This window comes from Acanthaster planci, linkage group LG01 (assembly GCF_054643075.1).
Source record: "Acanthaster planci isolate LZ-2023a linkage group LG01, COTS_SCS, whole genome shotgun sequence".
Taxonomy (NCBI): domain Eukaryota; kingdom Metazoa; phylum Echinodermata; class Asteroidea; order Valvatida; family Acanthasteridae; genus Acanthaster; species Acanthaster planci.
Genome location: NC_141777.1, coordinates 1,885,257 through 1,905,333, shown reverse-complemented (window position 1 = coordinate 1,905,333; position 20,077 = coordinate 1,885,257). Strand labels below are relative to the sequence as shown.

Below are 20,077 nucleotides of genomic sequence, written 5' to 3'. Positions count from 1 at the left end.
AAACTCCCTCCAATACTGTCTGACAGGTCCCAACAAAACTCCCTCCAATACTGTCTGACAGGTCCCTACAAAACTCCCTCCAATACTGTCTGACAGGTCCCAACAAAACTCCCTCCAATACTGTCTGACAGGTCCCAACAAAACTCCCTCCAATACTGTCTGACAGGTCCCTACAAAACTCCCTCCAATACTGTCTGACAGGTCCCTACAAAACTCCCTCCAATACTGTCTGACAGGTCCCAACAAAACTCCCTCCAATACTGTCTGACAGGTCCCTACAAAACTCCCTCCAATACTGTCTGACAGGTCCCTACAAAACTCGCGTCCTTGGTTTAGATATTTGTCCATTTCAGTTTCAACAAAGTGACATACATGTAGCACTGTTTCAATGCATCTCATATTTTCAAGAGCATGCATGGACCTTTATTCTGAGAGAGAAATCCAAGTGGCCATGCTCTTATTGTAATCATTTTTGAAGCTCTTTTTTGACATTGTCTGGCTTAATCAAAATTTAATGTCCCATTTTCTCATAACTGAAGACCTTATAGCAGTTTTAAGATCTTGGAGAAACAAAAAATCTCTTCCTTTGCAGTCTACTGCTATTCAAATTGGGTAATTTGCTCAAAATCATCACATACTATTCAAAAACTATTTCCTGAATTCACCGTCTCCCCTAACACACTACAGACTACTAGACTTTTGAAATTCTTATACAAGAAGGAATACAGAAATTATTCAAATTTAGAAGTAAAACATTTGATAAATTAGGATTATATACATATACATATTTCAAGTCAAGCAGCAGTCCTTTTAATATTTCAAAGCATATCACATCTGTATTAGGTTTTCACATAGCCCTAAAAGGGTATTTTTTGAAATGCTAGTTTGAAAATGCTTGCCAATCAGGGAAACAGATATTTAAAGATGAATCCACTTTACAAACAGCCAAAATAGATGGTCCCCAAGAGGACCCAGTATGGCTTTACCAGGATATGCATCTTAGCCCAGCTCTTCTGTCCGGGTATACTACATCACAAACAATATCTCAGAAGTGCTTTCTTTCAATGGGTATACCTTGAATAGGGTATTAGAGTGGAACCTGGCCCTCATCTGGGTAGTACTCACCTAGTCCCCAATCGGCCCCATCTCCAGCCGTCCGGGCTTCACCGGCCCCTTCCGAAGCTTCACTGAGGATCAGGTCAAACTCGACCAGAGCCTCCTCGGTGGCAGGGTCATTCAGCACATCATCCATACCTGCCATGCTCTCGTTACCGACAACAGGCTGCTTGGCCGACAGTAATGTGGAGGAAAGGAGAGGAAACATCTTGTTAGAAAGAGACATGAATGTCAGACATGGGTCTGGCAATATGAGGGGGGGGAGCAGGCACTGGGTGGCCCTCAAGGGAAAGGGAATGTTCCCATTGGGTGTTGACAATTAAGGTTACTGATCAATCACAGACTTTGATAGGACTGAATCAGTCCATGCTACATTCCAGGTGACTGTCACCCTTTCAAAAGAGAGGCCAAGAAAGTGCCCGACTGGTTTGAGTAACTAGGGAGAACTACATGCCAGAATAACACAGAATCAATTCCGACCCAGCAAAATCCAATCAAATTAAACTACAGTGTAGAGAATGAACATGAAGACAACAGCAAATTAAATCCACAAAATTTTACGAGGGTTATCATACGAGCCCCACCAGATGCAAGTGAAGCAAACTTCAATAGCCACTCTTTCATTTTTGTCCAACGCCCTCCCTTATATCCTCCAACAACCAATACACAGAATAAGAGAGCCCTTTACCAAATTCACACACCAAGAAATCATGAGCACACAAAAATATCAATGTGGAATTCCCTACAATTTCTCTCTTTTCTCCTGAGATACTCGTGTGTATCTATGAATATCCTTATCCTGACCTCCGTTAACCCGGAGGGGGGGGCATCTTACTTTCTTCTTCTTGATAATGGTGCCCATTTTGCTCCTGCCTTCCATGATGCCATCCTCGCCGATCATGCGGCCTTCTCCAGCTTCTTTCTCCCTCTCGTCATCATCAGTCCCATCCAGAAAGCTGAAGGACGTCAAGACGGTGTCAAGGTCATTTTCTGGCATGGGATGCTTCTTATCTTGTCTGCAGAAAAAAAAGAAAATGAGATAAGAGCAAATTTAACTGTCAGACAAAATTTAGAGGGGAACCTGTTGTAACGAGTATGCCACAAAGCAAGTACTTTCTGTGCTTAGATTATTTTTGCACTGAAGAGCTGTGCACAGGGCTCCCAAAGAAATCTGAACACCAAATTTCATGACTTCTCCAGGACTTTCCAGGACTAAAGTACAACAATTCCCATGACATTTACTGCCATTTTGCAGACAGAGAAAAGCAATTGGTATCACAGCCAGACAAGGATAGCCTACTAATTCTGTTTTCACATGAAAAGCGGCCCTTTGAATCTAACCCTTGCACGATCTTGCTTTTCAGACTTGTTTTCCTCTGACAGCAGGATTCCAGGAAACTATATTTTTCCCCACAAAGATTTTTTAAGAATTCTTCACAAAAGTGGGAACCCTGTGTACAAAATGAGCCAAGCCATGCAGAATTAGCACATATAGTCGTGTACATGTACAGAAAATGTGTTCTTCACTGGCTTGCCTAAGCTGCCACACAACTTTATCTCCAGTTTCTGCAGAGAGTCCACAGACAGGTCTTTTGGTCATTACACCCTCGGCCCTCACCTCTTGGCAGTGTCGGACTGCCGGCCTTGCTTAACAGGACTTTCCCCATTCACCACAGGTTCTATGGATACGTTGCCATCCAGGCCTGGTATATTCTGCTCGTTTGGGGCCAAGCCCAGAAGCGAGCGAACCCGATTTGACCGCACATCTAATATTGTGTCTGTGTAGCCTATTTCCTGTAAATATCTAAGGACAAAGACAAAAAAACAAAAGGAAAACATTGAAAATGAGTACTAACAATCATTTTGGACTGGATTTTCATTTACAAAATGCATTTAAATGCCAAATTTGACTAGCATTATTTGCAGGTTTTGTCATCAAATAAAGGCATAAATTATTGGTACACCAGTTATATAATAAACTGGTATCAAAGACTAGTCACAGTTCAGACACCATGAGGTATAAGATAAGGGCATTTGTGCATGATGTAACAAATCCCAGAAATACATAGATTAAATGAGGACATTTTCATTTCACAATCAAATCTTTCAGTGACATTCATGCTCATGTAAGGTACCAGCACGAAGAAAGAACAAAAATATCCTTAACACGAATTTGACAGGTCAAAAAGCAACCGTACATATACATGTATAGTAAATAAAAATTATAGGCCTACAATGCAATCACTGGTTCAGAAATTAACAAGCTGCATGAAAAGAAATCATGAAATCTACTTCCTCAAAATCCACTGAGCTGTAAAAAAAGCCAAAACGTGACATGTATACATACAAAGCAAATCACTTTACACTATCATACATGTCCATGTGTATGTTACCATTGTGAACATGAAATAATGCACATCTTCAGTACCACACATCCCTACATGCAAATGTACAGTGCAGTGCTCTGTACATTACATGTTATTTAATGCATTTAGCTCAGAACTACCCTGAATGGGAGGCTAAAGGTTAAATGAGAGATTAATTACATACGCATCTGCATTCATCGCCTGTACTCCTTGGCATTTGGGTGAAATTACAGTGCTCTTCGGGGAACATACATGTATAATACCTTGTTGACGGGCAAAGAACTCAGGATTTTTTTTCCATCAAAAAAGGTCCAACTTGTTTACAAAACATCACTCAATGCTCATAAGCAGGCTGTTTGCATTCAACACATAGCAAGACAGACCAGGACAATTACTTCCAGGGAGAAAGAATGAAAACCACAGAAAACTGAATTCAACTGATACAGCAGCCGTGAGGGAGTACTCACTGCCTAAGCAGTTGCCTGCTTTGTTTGAAGTTGATTTGACTGTTGGATGAAAGCGCTGATTCTTCTTCACCGCCTTCCTCTGAAAATAAAAGAAAATATACCTTTGCAAGCAATCTCTGAAAAATGGCCAAGCATGATCAACTAGCCAGAATCCAGACAGGTAATTGTGCTTAAAACAACACCACTGAAGAATGAAAAATGTCACAGAAAAGACAAGGCTCTGACCGTTCACATGCAGCACACATGTGGCTCATTCCAGAAACTAGGGTCCATTTTTTTTTCGTATCCATCACATGTGACATATGATTTTGTAAGTTCTGAACATATTTTCTAATTTCTAAGAGTGATGAATTAATTCAAATTAGCAGCCAAACAAATACTAATAGTTTGAAATCAAGTCCGGTGATATTTCCATGTCAAATAACCAAGGTCAGATGTAAAGGGACACAAAAAGGTCACACTTTTGTACCCCTCATTTCTGGAATTACCCACGTACAAATAAGCGTAGTTTACACAGGTCTCCAGTCTACCCGTTGTACATGTAGGCTGAGTCAAGAAGTTGGATTGGCTTCAACCAGGCTTTAACAGTAATTGTTTGGATTTGAATCAGATTTCTGATATTGCAATTTGATTTTTATTTTAAACCGGAGATGAGTTGGCTTATTTACATGTATTTCAAGGCAAGCATATTTCTCTGTTTGTGTATATTGTTTTTCTTTTATGACAAACTTTAACAAAGTGGGATCCACACATGTAAATTAGAAGGTTTTAATCAAGTACCGAGAATTAATTCACCTATTGGCAACAACCACCTTCAATATTGTTTAAGCAATGGTGAAATACATGCAGCACAGCACATGTACACCTGTAGAGTGGACACCAAGGGTAAAGCACATGTACACATGTACACCGTGGAGTGGGCGCCAAGGGTAAAGCACATGTACACCAGTAGAGTGGCACACAGTATCAGTACATGGTACTAGGTTTTAAATGTGGTACTATCAATTTCATCAAATGTAGAACTTGTTAACCAGGATCTCAAACCAAAGGACCAGTAAACAAACTTGCCGTCAACTACATGTGCAAGTACATGTACAGTACGTGTACTTACCGTACATGTACATTGCATTTACACACTTCATATTTACATGTACCCAGCAGATTGGAAAAGCCGGTACCTGTATTTTTCCTTGCTCTGGATGTCTGCAAAAAACAATCTTGTTTGTTCCGGGTTTTTTTTGTGATCCAGCTTCTATTAATAGAGTGGTGGCTCAGGTTTGATTAAAACTCACTTCATTGGAAACATTTTGTGACTGGTTTTGGTTTCAATGCGTAAGGACCAACATTTTGTAATTCTGCTATAATACTTGTACATGTACATACATGTAGAGAACACAGATGCCTGTACGGTCATGTTAAACTCAGAGGTGGACACTTTGAATCAAGTGTAATTACATTGTTCATCCTGATTATAAATACTTTAATTCATGAATTGAATCCAAAAGCTGATTTAAATCAAAACAAGCGGCTTGAATTGATCAAAAAATTCCTGCCAAACCAGATTGTGTGTAACACGTGCACCCATACATAATATCAATTGATACTAGGCACGGAAGGTTTCACAGAACGGCACATGTATCGGTAAGTGTACATGTACATGTATTTGCCATTTCAAATGTCCGAAAGCTTGGAAAAACTTACAAATCGGTTGGAAAAAATGACAAAAAATTGCAACATATTTGCCCCTTTGCAAGAAACTTAAATTTTTTTTCCAAGCGATTTTTTAAAAACTTAAAACCTAAACCAGGATTTAAATTAATTTACAGCCATGTAAACTGTCCAATACTTCCTTGCTTACATGAGCATGTCGCAAGGACCCGTACCTACATGAACAGTATGCAAATTTCCATTCTGAAAACAACAGTCTTTGACTGCACTAAAAACGTTCGAGACATGAATAGGTCTCTCTCAAATGGTTTCAATTCCTGCAGATTGCCACATGCATCGCCATTTTTACTTGAATTTCTGTAACGCCCATTGGCTGCGCCGTATTTCAAACATGTTTGGATCAGCATGCGCGCAAGTTCAGAACATTTTCCACACCACGCACACACGCACCTGTCGGCATTGTATACACAGATGCAATTGTCCTACAAAGATGGCCTCTAATGAGAAAGATCAACACCTGTTAATTTATCGTACCACCTTGTCGTTATATCAGTACTTGATTCGTTCAAAGGCATTTGGGAACAAAGGTGCACACTGCATGTAATGACATTAAATACATTCATTTAATTTCTTGCTCTTTGAGATTTGACATTTCTCTTTTTGGAAACTGGCACCAAACACCAATAGCCATAAAAAGGAAAGAAAATACAAGACAAACGGACAATTCATTTGCAAGAACATATTGCATGAGCATCATGGGTTTGACAAAACACAGCAAGGAAACACTGTGTTTTTAAAGTGGCAATATTAAGGACATGAACATGTATACATGTGCATGCGTAGGCATTCGCCGCGTTCAGGGGACAAGTTCTTTTGTTAGAGACATTTGAACCGAGTTGTGGGGACATTTCTGAGTCGCCCCCACATTTTCAGTCCCCACAAAACAGGTGAAATATCGAGTGTATGTCCCCACAACTACGGTGTGAGAGCAGGTGTACCAGGAGTTGGCAGTAAAAAGACAGTAAACTCTTATTCATCTCTCATCAGTTCTAGGATGAATTCTACATCTGACCGAATAGACTCGGAAAAAATAATAATTAAAGGTCATTTGATTTAAACTACAACTTTTTCAAACAAATAATTCATAAGTGCACACAAGGACATTCAGCATTTCTGATTGTCAGCAGAGAAACAAAGAAGTTATGTGAAATGAGATGGGGTTAAATATGAATTCATTTTAAACTAAGTCTTTCACTATTCAGACATCATCTCACCTCCATCGAATGCTGGTGGCTTGATATCTTGGCCCAGGTCATGTCCACACTTGAGCTTCTGGTACTTCGCCCTGTCAACCCCAAAGTAAAGCAGATGTACATGTAATTGATTGTTTTTACTTAAGGCACTAACTGAAATGCCTTTTAAGTACATAAGTAAACAGAAAGAGGGGAACTTCAAAGCATGAACTGGCCAGAGATCATGACACTGGGCTGTCCACAGATTGATAAAACCCTCATCTCTACAGTGAAGAGTTGATTATAAACAAACACAGATATAAAACAACACCCCCCCCAAAAAAAACCAAGCATATTGGTGTAAATGTGTGTGGGGGGTAGGCCTTCCCTGTATTAAGGGATAAGTTCTTTTGTTAGGACAGTAAGGACCTAGCCAAGGGACAAAAATTTGTCCCTATATGTTTTTGGTCCCCATAACGTCTTTGTTTATTACCGTACAGTATGTGTACATGTATATTAAAAACTTGGTGACAGGTATTTTAAAAGTCAAACCAAAATCCATATCATGTTTTTAAAAGTCAACAAACAGCATACTTTTCTAATTGTAAAAAAAAACTAAAAAAGAAGAAATACACAAAATCCAACCCAAATTCGCATGCAAGTACTGACTGTCCACGTACATAATGTACGGGAGAAGCCGAAGCTCATACAACCCTAACCCCATAGGGAGCATGTAAAATATTGAAATTGGAGGATTTGGGACTGTTAGGGCTATTACGCCAACAGACATTGTGCAAGCACCTGTAGGCCTACATGTATTCACTATACACATGTTCACTTGTATGCTCGTTTTTAGAGTTTAGTAACTTTTACTACAGGGCGGCATATGCCATACTTTACGGTACGAACAGTGTACGTACATGTACAGTGTGTGCACAGTGTAACAGTATAGTCAGCCTTCTCATGTATGTCATAATATGGAAGAACTGCTGTGAGTATCAAACCACAGATCACAATCAGAACTATCATCATATGACCTTAAAATCTCACACAGGCTAGAAACTCCATGCCATCTATGGAAAGGCACGACAATAAAAGAACCAATATTAACAGACCTTTTCACTCTAAATACCGCAAGGGTCATAATACATGTGCATGTAGGTCTGTTTCAAATGTGTAAGCCCACACAGCTCTGTCAATGCTGAAAGATTATTACTGCATAAATATCCCTGCCAGTCAATGAGCAATGATGATAGGCATGGCAGGAATGCTAACCTCTCCAAAAAAATCATTAAGCAGGTTTGTTATTTGCCACACGCACAGCGTACGACTAGACTGAGTCATTGAGTGTGTAGTGTGACTGAGTAGCATACACACTGTAGCGGGCTTGTCGCAGGACTCCGTGGGCAGGTTGATCTCCCGACACTGAAAACCAATCATATCCAATGTAATGCTGGCACAGCTGAATCACAGCTGAAAAATTAACATGGTCCAGCCATGATAATCAGTCCTTGAGGTGCAATGTACATGTACATGTAGCTGCAGTACATAAAGGTATTGCATTTTCCAATTTCATTTTTATATACCATGTGCATAAACATCTACATGTACATAAAAACAATGTGTACATGTATACACACATCCGTGTTGAAAACATTCTTTTAATTATTTTTGGATTTACAATTCTAACAACTTACAGGTAGGTGAAACACTAACACAAAAACTGGCTCATAACTGAAGAAGATGAACCACGTATGCAAAACGTCATCCAAAAACATATACAAATTTGTGCTTAGCCTACACACATACAGTACTCTGAAATTCTCAATTTCACAATAGGAAATCAACCGTGAAACTGAAATAAAAAACCATTGCAACTTCTGAAACATGAGAATACGGTGAGAATAAGTGAAACTTTGTATGAATGTGACGTGAACTGTACACTGTACCTTACCTCTCTTGTTTAAGAGCGTATTCCAACATTTTGATTCTGCGGACCAAATCATGCTTGAGGTTTTCCTGGCCCTTCCTCTCTCCTTGTAAAAAGGCTATGCGTGCCTGCCAAGACAAACCACAACAAAACCAGTCAATAAAGACAACCAGAAGTAAACTAGCATGGTATACTGGCTAACCAGAGATCACTGTTAAAGCACTCTATGTTTAAGAGGAGACTAGTGAGATGCATGCTACATGTACCTGAACACTGCTGATATTGCCCAACAGTTTCTCAACAAAACCTGTCTACCATATCGTATCTACATGTACAGTTCCTGTACATGTACATGTAAGTCCATTGTCTGGGAAGGGTACAAGCATTTTAGCAGGCCTGCAGTACCTAAGGGCAACAGAATAATTAGAAATACAACACTTACATGTTCATAACTGTAATTAGAACAGCTAAGTGCAACAGAATGTTACAGAAATGCTGGTCAATATTGAATTTTTAAGGATACAGGAATCCTTGGCAAGTTGAAAAGTTCTGGGAAATACAATGTACAGAGTTACACATGTACAAGTACCAGTATGTGCATGTGTATGTGGTACAATTTTATACATGTACATCATGCACATGTATACAATATGCAAGCACAGCCACGGAGCTATAGACTTCCTACTGGTACATCTTATACCAGGATCGGGATCATTATCATAAGTGATCCCTGCTGAACTTGAAGCTTTGCTCTTCTGCCCCAAGGCTGAGTCAGTCTTGAACAATTATTTATCTTGGGTAGGAGGTGCTAAGCGAAGTTCAGCATTGATTTACATGCACATGAAACACTGTACACATGCATGATGATCATCCTACAAGTACCTGTATGTAGGTGTTGGCCTATGTGTGTGTGACTGCATTTGCACTGTGAAGTGTGGTGTACATGTACACATGTACATGTACATTGTACATGTATGCATTCCATGCACAGCAACAAATGAGCATGTACGTGTACATGTACATGGGCCTTTCTTTTAAAAAGGGGGCTAAATGTGTGACATGGTGGTCAAAATTTCAAAATTGTCTAAACAAATTCAAAACTTGTTGATATGTAATTGATAATTCATGCAATAAAACAAAAATGATTTTTGCTTTGAATTACTACTTGACATGTACAGACTCAATTTGTGCAGTGGTGCAGCAATTTATTTGATGTGTAAATATGATGGTTCTATGCATGCCATTTTTTTGTTAGTAAAGGTTTCTTTTAAACTGTTGCCAATTTTGTTTTGTGTGTACGTACATACCATGCATTTTCATCACAAGTTGTTTTTTCTAGATAGGGTTTCAGGTGGCATAAAAATGGGCAGACATTTTCCCCCAAAATTCACTTTTTGGCTATTTTTTAAATTGTTTTGCAAAGTTTTGTTTGGTTTAACACAAAGTTGCTTAAATAGCAAATATATGGCACAGCTCATAGGTAAGCATGCCATTTAGCTTGTGCACCTTTGACAGTGTTTAAAAGTTTTTAGTTTAAAGAGCTTTGTGACTTATTTCATGTGTAATGTGAAAACTGTCACAATACAAACATTAATTTACACTGGGAACTGCATTCAATTTTGTTGTAACAATAACAACAACCTTTCATGTCTGCTGTCTGTGAATGGACCGCTAGGCCGGCATGTCGTGACATCGTCAACAAACATTAGCATACAGGTAAACTCGCAATATGAAAAAAATGGCGACTTCCGGCTAGATGACAAATGTTTCCAATGCGAAGGGGGAAATTGTTTCCTTTCTTCCATACGCTCATTTTTAATTTGTTAGTTTTAAGTGGCTATCTTGCTCCTTTTTTTGGCAAATAAGTTAAGTTTCAGGTAAATTTTACCTTCATGTCTTGAGAAGAAACCCGCAACCCGTAACTTTTTGTCATAGCATAACGTGCGAGTAACGAAAACTTTGATCAAAATTTCTCAACGATGAAGGAATGGCGGGAACTTGGCATGTCTGTGTCATATGACGATCACGTGGCGGTGCATGCAGGCTTGCAATATGATCCCGACTCGGGCGAATGTTGGAAGATGCACGAACTCTTTTGTTTACAACCAGGGTTCTGCATATGCAAGCCTATGTGTGGCCTTCCAACCAATGGAAAGATTTGTTACGCACTATGTACACGTGCATTGCGCGTAACAAAGCCTCCTATTGGTTCATGTTAATATTTGGTCCAGATATGTTGCATATGCACGTACGTGGGTGCGCAGACGATATGCATGGCAGTGCAAAGTGAAATTCACGAAGAAATTTTACAGTTTCTTTACCATCTTCATATCTTCACGATCGATCCCTCGACCAAGATGCTATTTTATTTGGGTTCTTATCGGGAATACGTGCCGGTCGGAAAAGTTGATTTGGCAGATCTGCCGGCGCCGACCGGCAGTGGCAGATCCCTGACAACGTAACGATTTTGCGAGTAACCAAAATATTTTCTGAAGAGAATTGACAGGGATATCTTCAGAAATGTAGTAGGAGGTATTGGGGGGGTACTTAGAGTTGATATTTTAGGTTTTGGAAATGAATCGCAACAGCTTTTTGTTTGTTTTCAACAGCCAAAAATGATTTTCACTTCGTAACAACTGGAGGAACGAAATGTTACATTATGTCAGATTATGACGGCACCTGTATTCTCAATTAAAATGAATTTCAATTGAAAATTTATCCAATATAATAATCTACCTTTCTGTTGACAGAAAATAATTTATTTGTTTTGCCAATGGTATGAAATGTCTCATGAAACAGGTCATCAAAAATATCACACAGAATACCGAAAAACCAGTGAGAAACGATGAGGTTTTTCACTTGCAATTATTGTGTAAATCAACATTTTTTAATTAATGTAATTGCATTAAATGTAATCAACACATTCTAAATGACAAATACATATGAAAATTAAACAGGAAAGTGAAACTGGTCATCTTAAATGGTCTTGATAATTGTGATGTCCCTGAAATACACAATGGCCCCCGTATAGTACTAAAAGAAAGATTGACATACCGGTACATGTACAATCAATATTACAGCTTGTCATGTACATGTACACTTTCGTAGTACTGGCAAATTCATGAAAACAAATGTGGTCCAGGTTTCAAGGGCTCTTCCTGTGTCTGGTGCCTTCAAAAAATTTGCATGTACATGTATGACCAACCTACGGTACTCTTTTAAGAAAGGACAGCCTTGTGGAAGATACTGCTCATGAACATACCAGTATGTATGGCCCCCACTACTGTAATGAACATGTACATGAGCAGTGTATGTATACGGTTCCAAACTTCCAAGGTGCATGGGCACTCCATGTCACCACCAATAGCACAAGTGGGTTGTGTATGGTCCATGCACTTGTGCATGTACATGCACAGTATAATGAGGTATTTATACAATGTACCCTTGTACGTACAAGTGTATCATACATGTAATATGTTACGTGCCTCGTGTATTAAACACCACAAGTCATATGTGCAATGGCAATTGTGTTCACAATTACATGTACAGTATTTTTACCTGTGAACCACACAGCACGCTTGGAACCATCAGTGTTGTTTTATTTTTATCTTGGAGCCACAAAACATGTACCAAACCATAAACTTCAATTGTGATCCAGTGGCCACCATAACAGTATTTGTACATGACCACGTATACCATGGATACACACAGCTCATACCGAGTATTACTGCCAGATGCCCATAGAACTGGCTGTCCTTCTTCAAAATCATTTCATCAACAGTACATCTCCCAGGCATTTATTACTGATTTGTACTGGAGCTCCTCAGATATAATACATGTACATGTATATATGTTATATCCATGGACTTATATACACTAGTGTACCAGTTGGTCATTAACTGGTACCCGGTACTAGTCCTACTGTAGTACAGGTGATGTTCAAATCTTGTGTGTAGATCTTTGCATACACGCAGAACACATACAAGAACTCACTTGTACATGTACATGTACATGTAACCACCTGTCTTTCTTTAGCTGACTGATGGTGCACTTCAGCTCCAAGCAGATAGGCCCTTCACAGGTTGGAAAGACATGTACATACATCATATGTTAGATTTGAAGCTTTGCATGGTGGATGAAACATGACAAAAGGGTTTGTGGGTACAACATGGAATCAATCTCTTTTGGATGAGGTGTGGTTCTTAAAAAAAACTCTCCTGAGGACGGCCAGAGCACACTGGCCAGAGCACACTGGCCGAAACGTCGAGTTTATACTCACCGGTTCTTATAAGAACCACACCTGGTCCAAAAGAGATTGATTCCATGGTGTACCCGCAAACCCATTTCTCATACATGTACATCATGTGTACCCGTACCTATTTTTTTTAATAAGTTCCTTTACTGTACATGTACTCCGTGTATGAAGCTTAATTACTGCACCCAGTAATACCAGATAATTGCCTCTCACTTAGCATACATACTGTACTGTACATGTACATCATGCTCTTATTACATTAACAAATACACACATGTGTACATGTACATGTACATGTATATACATGTACACAGAGTAGTATAGTTACTGGACATGACTCATCCACAGAATTGAATCTATAGAATTTTTATTACAATACAATTCAAAGGAGCCTGTGTGACAAGGTACAAATGTACATGTACATGGACCGGTAAATGTACAATGCAAGTACCGATACAATGTAGATGACAATTTTTTGTGTTTTCCCTTTTCCATACTGGTAACACATGCTTGTTTACACTCATACAATTACCGTACATGTACACCCCTGCTCTAGCGAAGGCTGCATTTTGGTGAAGACTGAAAATTGTCCAAACAATAGAATTGTTTTCCTATTATTGCTAAGAAAATCTGGTCTGAGCTACGGTAATTGGATACTTGAGTGAAGTGTCTCCACATCCTTTGGGGTTCTGAACTACATGGACACGTACGCACATGTGCATGTACATGCATTTACATGCACACCCCTACATACATGTACATGTACATGCATGTGTGGTGGCTACCCATGCATTGAATAATATGAAGGCATATTTGTTATGATGACACATACATGTATTTATCCCCCCAACTCGGTCCCAAGTTTCCTGAAAAATAATATTACATGTATTTCCTTGAGACAGGGTCAGCCGAGGGCAAGCTCAATCAATGACCACTACATGTAGTTAACTAGTGGTTGATTTGTGAAGTACCTAAAGCATGTGCAGTGAAGTTAAAGTGCGAACAACCCTAGTCAACTGTTGTCAGGTCATGAGGCCGAAGGGGAGAAAAGGTGATGGCAGGAAGGGCAAAATAGCAAAACTAGAAGTGGAAAAAGTCGTTTACCAGTGACATACTGTTTTTCCAGCATTTGTCTTACAACTGGTTCTCTCTGTGCTATGTTATTAAAAACTGTTTATGGCAACCAACGATGTGACCAACCTTGATAGGCTGGTGGCGAATAGTTGAGTAGACAAATCCAACCATCATCAACTAGCACGAGTTCCATCAGAGTTGGTCTAATTATGGTTACCTACATGTGCATGTATGGCCCTTGACTGAACTTACCCCAAGGTAGCTAACCCTACAGTAAGGTGGTTCCCAAATTTATTCAAGAACAGTTGAGTTATCAGCAACTGGGTAATAGTAACCCTAATAATTCCCTGAGTGTGCATAGGATACATCTGTACTTATACATGTAGATGTAAGGTACATGTAATGCCTCCCACTGGCTAGTACCCTACACAATCTACTGGGACTTTCTGCCTTCCAAACTTTTGACACTTGCATTCTTCACTCAATATGAAATGCCTCACCAAATAACATGGCCCACATGTGCTACACACTCCATGAAAATGTGTACATCATGTACATGTATGGTATATGTACTCTACATGTGCAAATGCATGTACATGTACGTACATGTACGTGCACAGTAATGTGCACTTAACAAATGTACATGTACATGTAGGTGTGTTCACTGGCAGGTTTGTCCATGTCGGTGCATGAACTTGCAATATGTGTAAAAAACTTCCAAATAAAAACTACCGTATTAGTACAGGTAAATGTGTGTAAGTCACATCCAGCCTTATATTAGTAACAAACTCACATAGAAGTGACACCTTACACAACATCTACATTTTGACAAATGAGTCCAAATGGCACAAAATGAAATCAAACATCCTGAAAAGACCCCAAAACATGCACATGGACATGTAAGATCGTCATGACTGAACATGTGTACATGTGCTTGCATAACACAGTTAAACATGTACAGTCAAATCCAGTGTATTCGTTGTAAATAAAAGGACTCTTTTGCATGTCGAGCACACACTCACATGTACCAACATTTAACATGTACGATCAGCATGTTTTGTATGTAATGTACGGTACATGTAGACATGTGTGCACATTATACAAGTAGATGTGCAGGAACAAGAAATCCTTGACGATGCCCCAAGTCCAACATCACCAACCTCCCTGCAGGACAGGTCAGGAGTGTCTGCACTAGTGACAGGCTCAACAGTCTAGGCAAGTCCTAGCTCACAGTGGGAACCAATTACTACCAGCAAGAGGCCTGCCAAGGTTAGCTGCACTGTGCCACTGCTGAGCAAACCGTTTACAGGCAGGGGCTTACAGGTACTTTACATGCATAGTACATGTGCGGTACCAGTGCATACATGTGCATGCACTACCTGTGAGTACTGCATGTACAGTGTACATGTATGGGTACTGTACATGTACATTTCATCTCTCTAATGTATGCAAATACATACATGTATAGGGTACATAATATACACATGCACAATGTACATGTATATGCCTCCTAACGTGTAATTTATAAATGGGAGTTGTGAAGCTCTTTATATTCATGTATATTACATGTACCGGTATTTGTATAAGACATGTAGACATATACTGCTTCGTATGTAGGAAAATACAATGCATAGGCCTACATGTACTGGTACTGTGCATAATCCATTGGCATACATGTACCGGTATGTGTACATACAGCAGTGAATAAAAGTTATGTGATACCATGGAGCTATTGTGTAACCAACTAACCATGTTGGCATTAAAAATTTACATTTACTGTACATGTACGGATATGCACACACATGTACATTGTACGATGTAAGGTACATGCATACATCTACCTTTGCTCTTTTTCCCTTCTTTTGCCGGTATACTGTACTTCAAATTGTGAATTTATGGGGCCTGGCCAGGTATGTACACAAGCAGGTGCCTTCTGTCAGCCTCCATCATTGTTATTATAATGTTTCTTTATTACCTCATATGAGATAAATGGAAATGTCCATAGATATCTACATCCATGCACAGGTGCACAATGCATCTCAGCTCAGACTAGTCCCACCACATCCTGCATTCTCCCCTTACTTTAACACAGAATCTGACCAGTCTCAACTTCCAGAGGAGATGGTAGCCCTAATTCCCCAAAACAGGCCAAAAGCGCTGCAAATTTTCCAACCCCACGTCCTAAATCTTGACATACACTATACAGGATATGGATGTACATCATAGCACATGTCCATGTCCACTTCTGGCTACATCTCCCACATGGGCCTCTTTCAATCACGGGCCACACGAGCACACTATGAGCCACAGATAAGCTCCTCTCCCATCATCAGACTCACACTCTGTCATCACCAACCTCATCTCAGCATGGACCTCAAAACACTGACTGGGCCTGATGTCATACATGTGAGCATGTGTCTGGAATACCGTGCATGTACGTCAAGCAAAAAGGCAGACAAGGGCATCTGAGAAGTAAATCTTCATGCCACTCGTACACCCATTAAAAATGGCTCGACTGTACTGTGCTAGGGTAGATATGGATGTTCATGTACACAGCACGCGCACGGTGCATAAGCATGGAAGGACTAGAGAAAAGCATGACTGAGATTGTGTGCACATTTCTCTGCACATCACGTATGTTTGGTCCCTATAGACTGTGCGTGCGTTTAGTTTGTGTATTCATGCATGCGCAATAGTGACATAATGGTCGTCGGCCTGAAAATTTATTCAAGCAGATGACACATATCGGTGGTGACCCATGTGAGGGATTTGTACTGCCATTTCCCTTGCAGACCTTGTGGGTGAATAAATTGCTAAGCGTCTCTCAAATGGTGATATTTAATAGCTTGTGGTAAGAAAGATCACAGGAAAATAATCAAAGAAAGAGGAATATGTCAATTTTACGACAAAGGATAATTATGAAAAATCACTGTTTTTTACCCAACTTTGTGTCTAATTTTCACAATTTTGCCGAGTTTACCTTCAAATACATGTAACTTTGATGCCACATGAAAGAATAGTAACTCTTATGTACAAATAAAGGTTAATATTTCTAGGAAGAAAACCTGTCTTTTGAAATTCACTTTGTTTTTCGTTGGGACCCGTTTTTGTCATTTTCAGTACTTTTCACCTAATTTGGTGCCCAATTTTCACACTTTTGTCGAATTCCCCTCAGCTCATCAGTGATACTGTCTGGAAGTCTGATAAGTATTTGGCATCCATCAGCTCATTTTTTTGAATATCAAGAGCCATTTGTCTGAAATACGGTTCGTTTTTCATACCGATTCAAATTTCCGCACTGAGTTTGGCAGCGGTCAAAAATGAGATGTCCAGATTTTGGGCACATGCCTGGATACGAATGCGTTTGGGTACGAGTTGGCCTACCGGTACTGCATTGCACAAATACGTACAGTCACATCAAATTGCCCGACTAAAAGGCACAAACACTTTCCGTTTTCATCCATACAGTTTCCTTCTTGTATGATCCGTTCTCATTAGAGTGTTCATGATATTCCTCACCATTCACAAGTCGAGAAATGTCATGGAAAACCCGACAAAACTGAAAACAATTGAGGTACGTGACAAAGTCAGGCAAAAAGTTGGCAGAAAATTGACTTTTATAGTGTGCAAGTTAGCAAAAGGGACTTTTGAGTGTTTCAATTCTAATCAGGCCGCGACGAATTGCCTGTCTGATAGCCCGAGGCAATCAAATTTTCATTCAGGCAATTAAAATTCTAACTGGCTGTGCCAGTTCAGGCAAGTCCAGAAAAGCTGATGTCTTTTCTGTCTTCACAAAATGTCTTTCAATAACTTTTTTGCACATTAAAATGCTTGTTTTTGTATGTTTTCGTACTCATATTTGCAATTTTTGGAAAGATACTTCCGTTATTTTCACGTGTTTTCATTCACGTTTCCCTGTCGCTGTGGTGAAAACATGCACGCCTACAGCTCAATGCATTAAACGAAGCTACTCTGGTTCCCGCCGCGCCGCGCCCATGCAAAGAAATGTAGCAACCAGAACCAGTCTATACATGTACTGTACGTTCCAGTCGATTACTCTACATCGGCCATTCATGCACACAACCCTAAAGCCACAGGTCAAAAAAAATCGATGTTGCAAGAGGTTTTCTGTAAGTTCCTTCGCAGAACTTGGTCTCTTATTTATGTGTGTATTTTCTGTGTTCATGAGTTTAATTTGAGTTTGTTTTGCTCGTACTTGAAGCGAACGTCTTTCAACAAATTTCCTGCCGCGGCACAAGGTTTTTCTCTCACTGGTATGGATGCCTCACACACGCTTACCACGCGATACATTGTTGGCCAGTTTGCCGTCACTGCCTGAGTCACACTGTGTGAATTGCCCATAATTTTTGTGAATTGTCGCCTGTAGAAATTTGTACATAGATTAAGACAGGTGTTCATCACTTTTGAGATAATTTTGGAAGCTGTCGACCCTGTTCATGCCATTCAATCAGGACAAAAAAAATGACCCGAAACAAAAAATTTCCAACCTACCGACCCTATTTTTATAAAGAGGCATGTAATTGGAAGCACAACTATGTTGGTGGGCCTAATAAAAGACCGCATGCATGCAGTAGGCTTAAATTAAATAACCATAATAATCATGGATTCCGAGAAATCTTGGGCAAGTGTTGATCTAATTCGGGCAAGCAAATTTATGGCATGGCCTGCCCGATTCGACAAGCTACAAAAAAGAAATTGTCACGGCCTGATTCTAATGGTATGGAAATGAGGCGCAAACAATAATATCTGAGCTTGACGTTGATCGATTACTTTTGGGGTTCACCTGCCGGAGTCAAGAGCCATTTTACTGGCTTCTGGCGCTGTAGTAGGATTCAGTATGCATGCGCACCAACTAGGTGAGAGGCATGAACATACGTGACAATGACACGCAATACCATGGTTATACATGTACATGCTACGTGTACAATGTACATGTATGTTCATCATAGGAAAATTATTGTACATGTACATGTAATGTTCATTATTAGTTACTGTTTCTACGGTACATGTTACCACAGACATGTGCCAGTACCTGCATGTATTCTTCATAGCTCCCCAAAACATACTCAAGTACTAATACATGTACGGTACATGTGGGTGTATGTTTATGCACCGGGTGTACATGTAGGCCTACATGTACATGTATGCAGAGATGTCATACATGTTTCTACCCAATAAATTGGTACATGTGTGGATACCAAAGTGGGGTCAATTTCAGGGTCAATTTCATACTGTTGCCCAGAGAGAACTGAGATTTTCAAACTGCGAGAAATAATTTGCTTCACAAAAACTTCTTACAAGCCGAACAGTCCATTTCCTTGTCACTAATAAGCCCAAACATGTATGTACATGTAAGCTCTTCCTTTTTTTAAAGCAACATTGTATGCATGAAGAAATATGTACAGCAGAGCAGTTGTTCGGCAAGAGTAATGTAATTGTGCCAAGATTTCAGCCATCCACTACTGACAGCATGGGCTCATGGAGAAGGCAAGCTGGCAACAAGGATGTGTTGAATACAAGGTTGTGACCTCTAACCATAAAAGCAAGCCATTCCAACAAGTGAGTTCACCCCAAATTGCTTCATGGGTTGAATACTCTATGTCAATGTAGAGCACAGTTACATATATCTACCAGTACATCCATGTATACATGCACATTTACCACTGCATTTACAATGTAAAGGCAGTACTATATTGTTTGAGTTGTGACATTAGAGACCTGTTTATTTCACACCGATCTCTGTACACGGATTTGGATCTCAATCAGTGATCCCAAAACTGGTTTGCTCCATTCATTAGACAGGTTCTGATGTCAGTGAGCCAACCATGGATTACTGATCCAGATTAGGATCTATGTGAAGCAAACACGCCCTTAGTTGCATGTACATGTACAATATTCAGTATTTCCAAATACTTTCCAAATGATCAATAACTGTCACTGTTAAAAGT

The 20,077-nt window shown here is 39.7% G+C and overlaps 1 protein-coding gene across 2 annotated transcripts in view; it reads right to left on the bottom strand.

The window, feature by feature from the left end:
* Positions 1 to 20,077, bottom strand: part of LOC110990384 (striatin-3-like) — a 52,076-nt gene that overhangs the window by 23,024 nt on the left and 8,975 nt on the right. For both annotated transcript variants that reach the window (XM_087144926.1, XM_087144898.1), the window contains exons 2-7: positions 8,804 to 8,907; positions 6,892 to 6,962; positions 3,950 to 4,028; positions 2,735 to 2,920; positions 1,952 to 2,132; positions 1,126 to 1,282 (exon numbers count right to left, since the gene is read on the bottom strand). In XM_087144926.1, the coding sequence (XP_087001052.1) occupies positions 1,126 to 1,282; positions 1,952 to 2,132; positions 2,735 to 2,920; positions 3,950 to 4,028; positions 6,892 to 6,962; positions 8,804 to 8,907 (778 nt within the window). The remainder of the gene's footprint in view (positions 1 to 1,125; positions 1,283 to 1,951; positions 2,133 to 2,734; positions 2,921 to 3,949; positions 4,029 to 6,891; positions 6,963 to 8,803; positions 8,908 to 20,077) is intronic.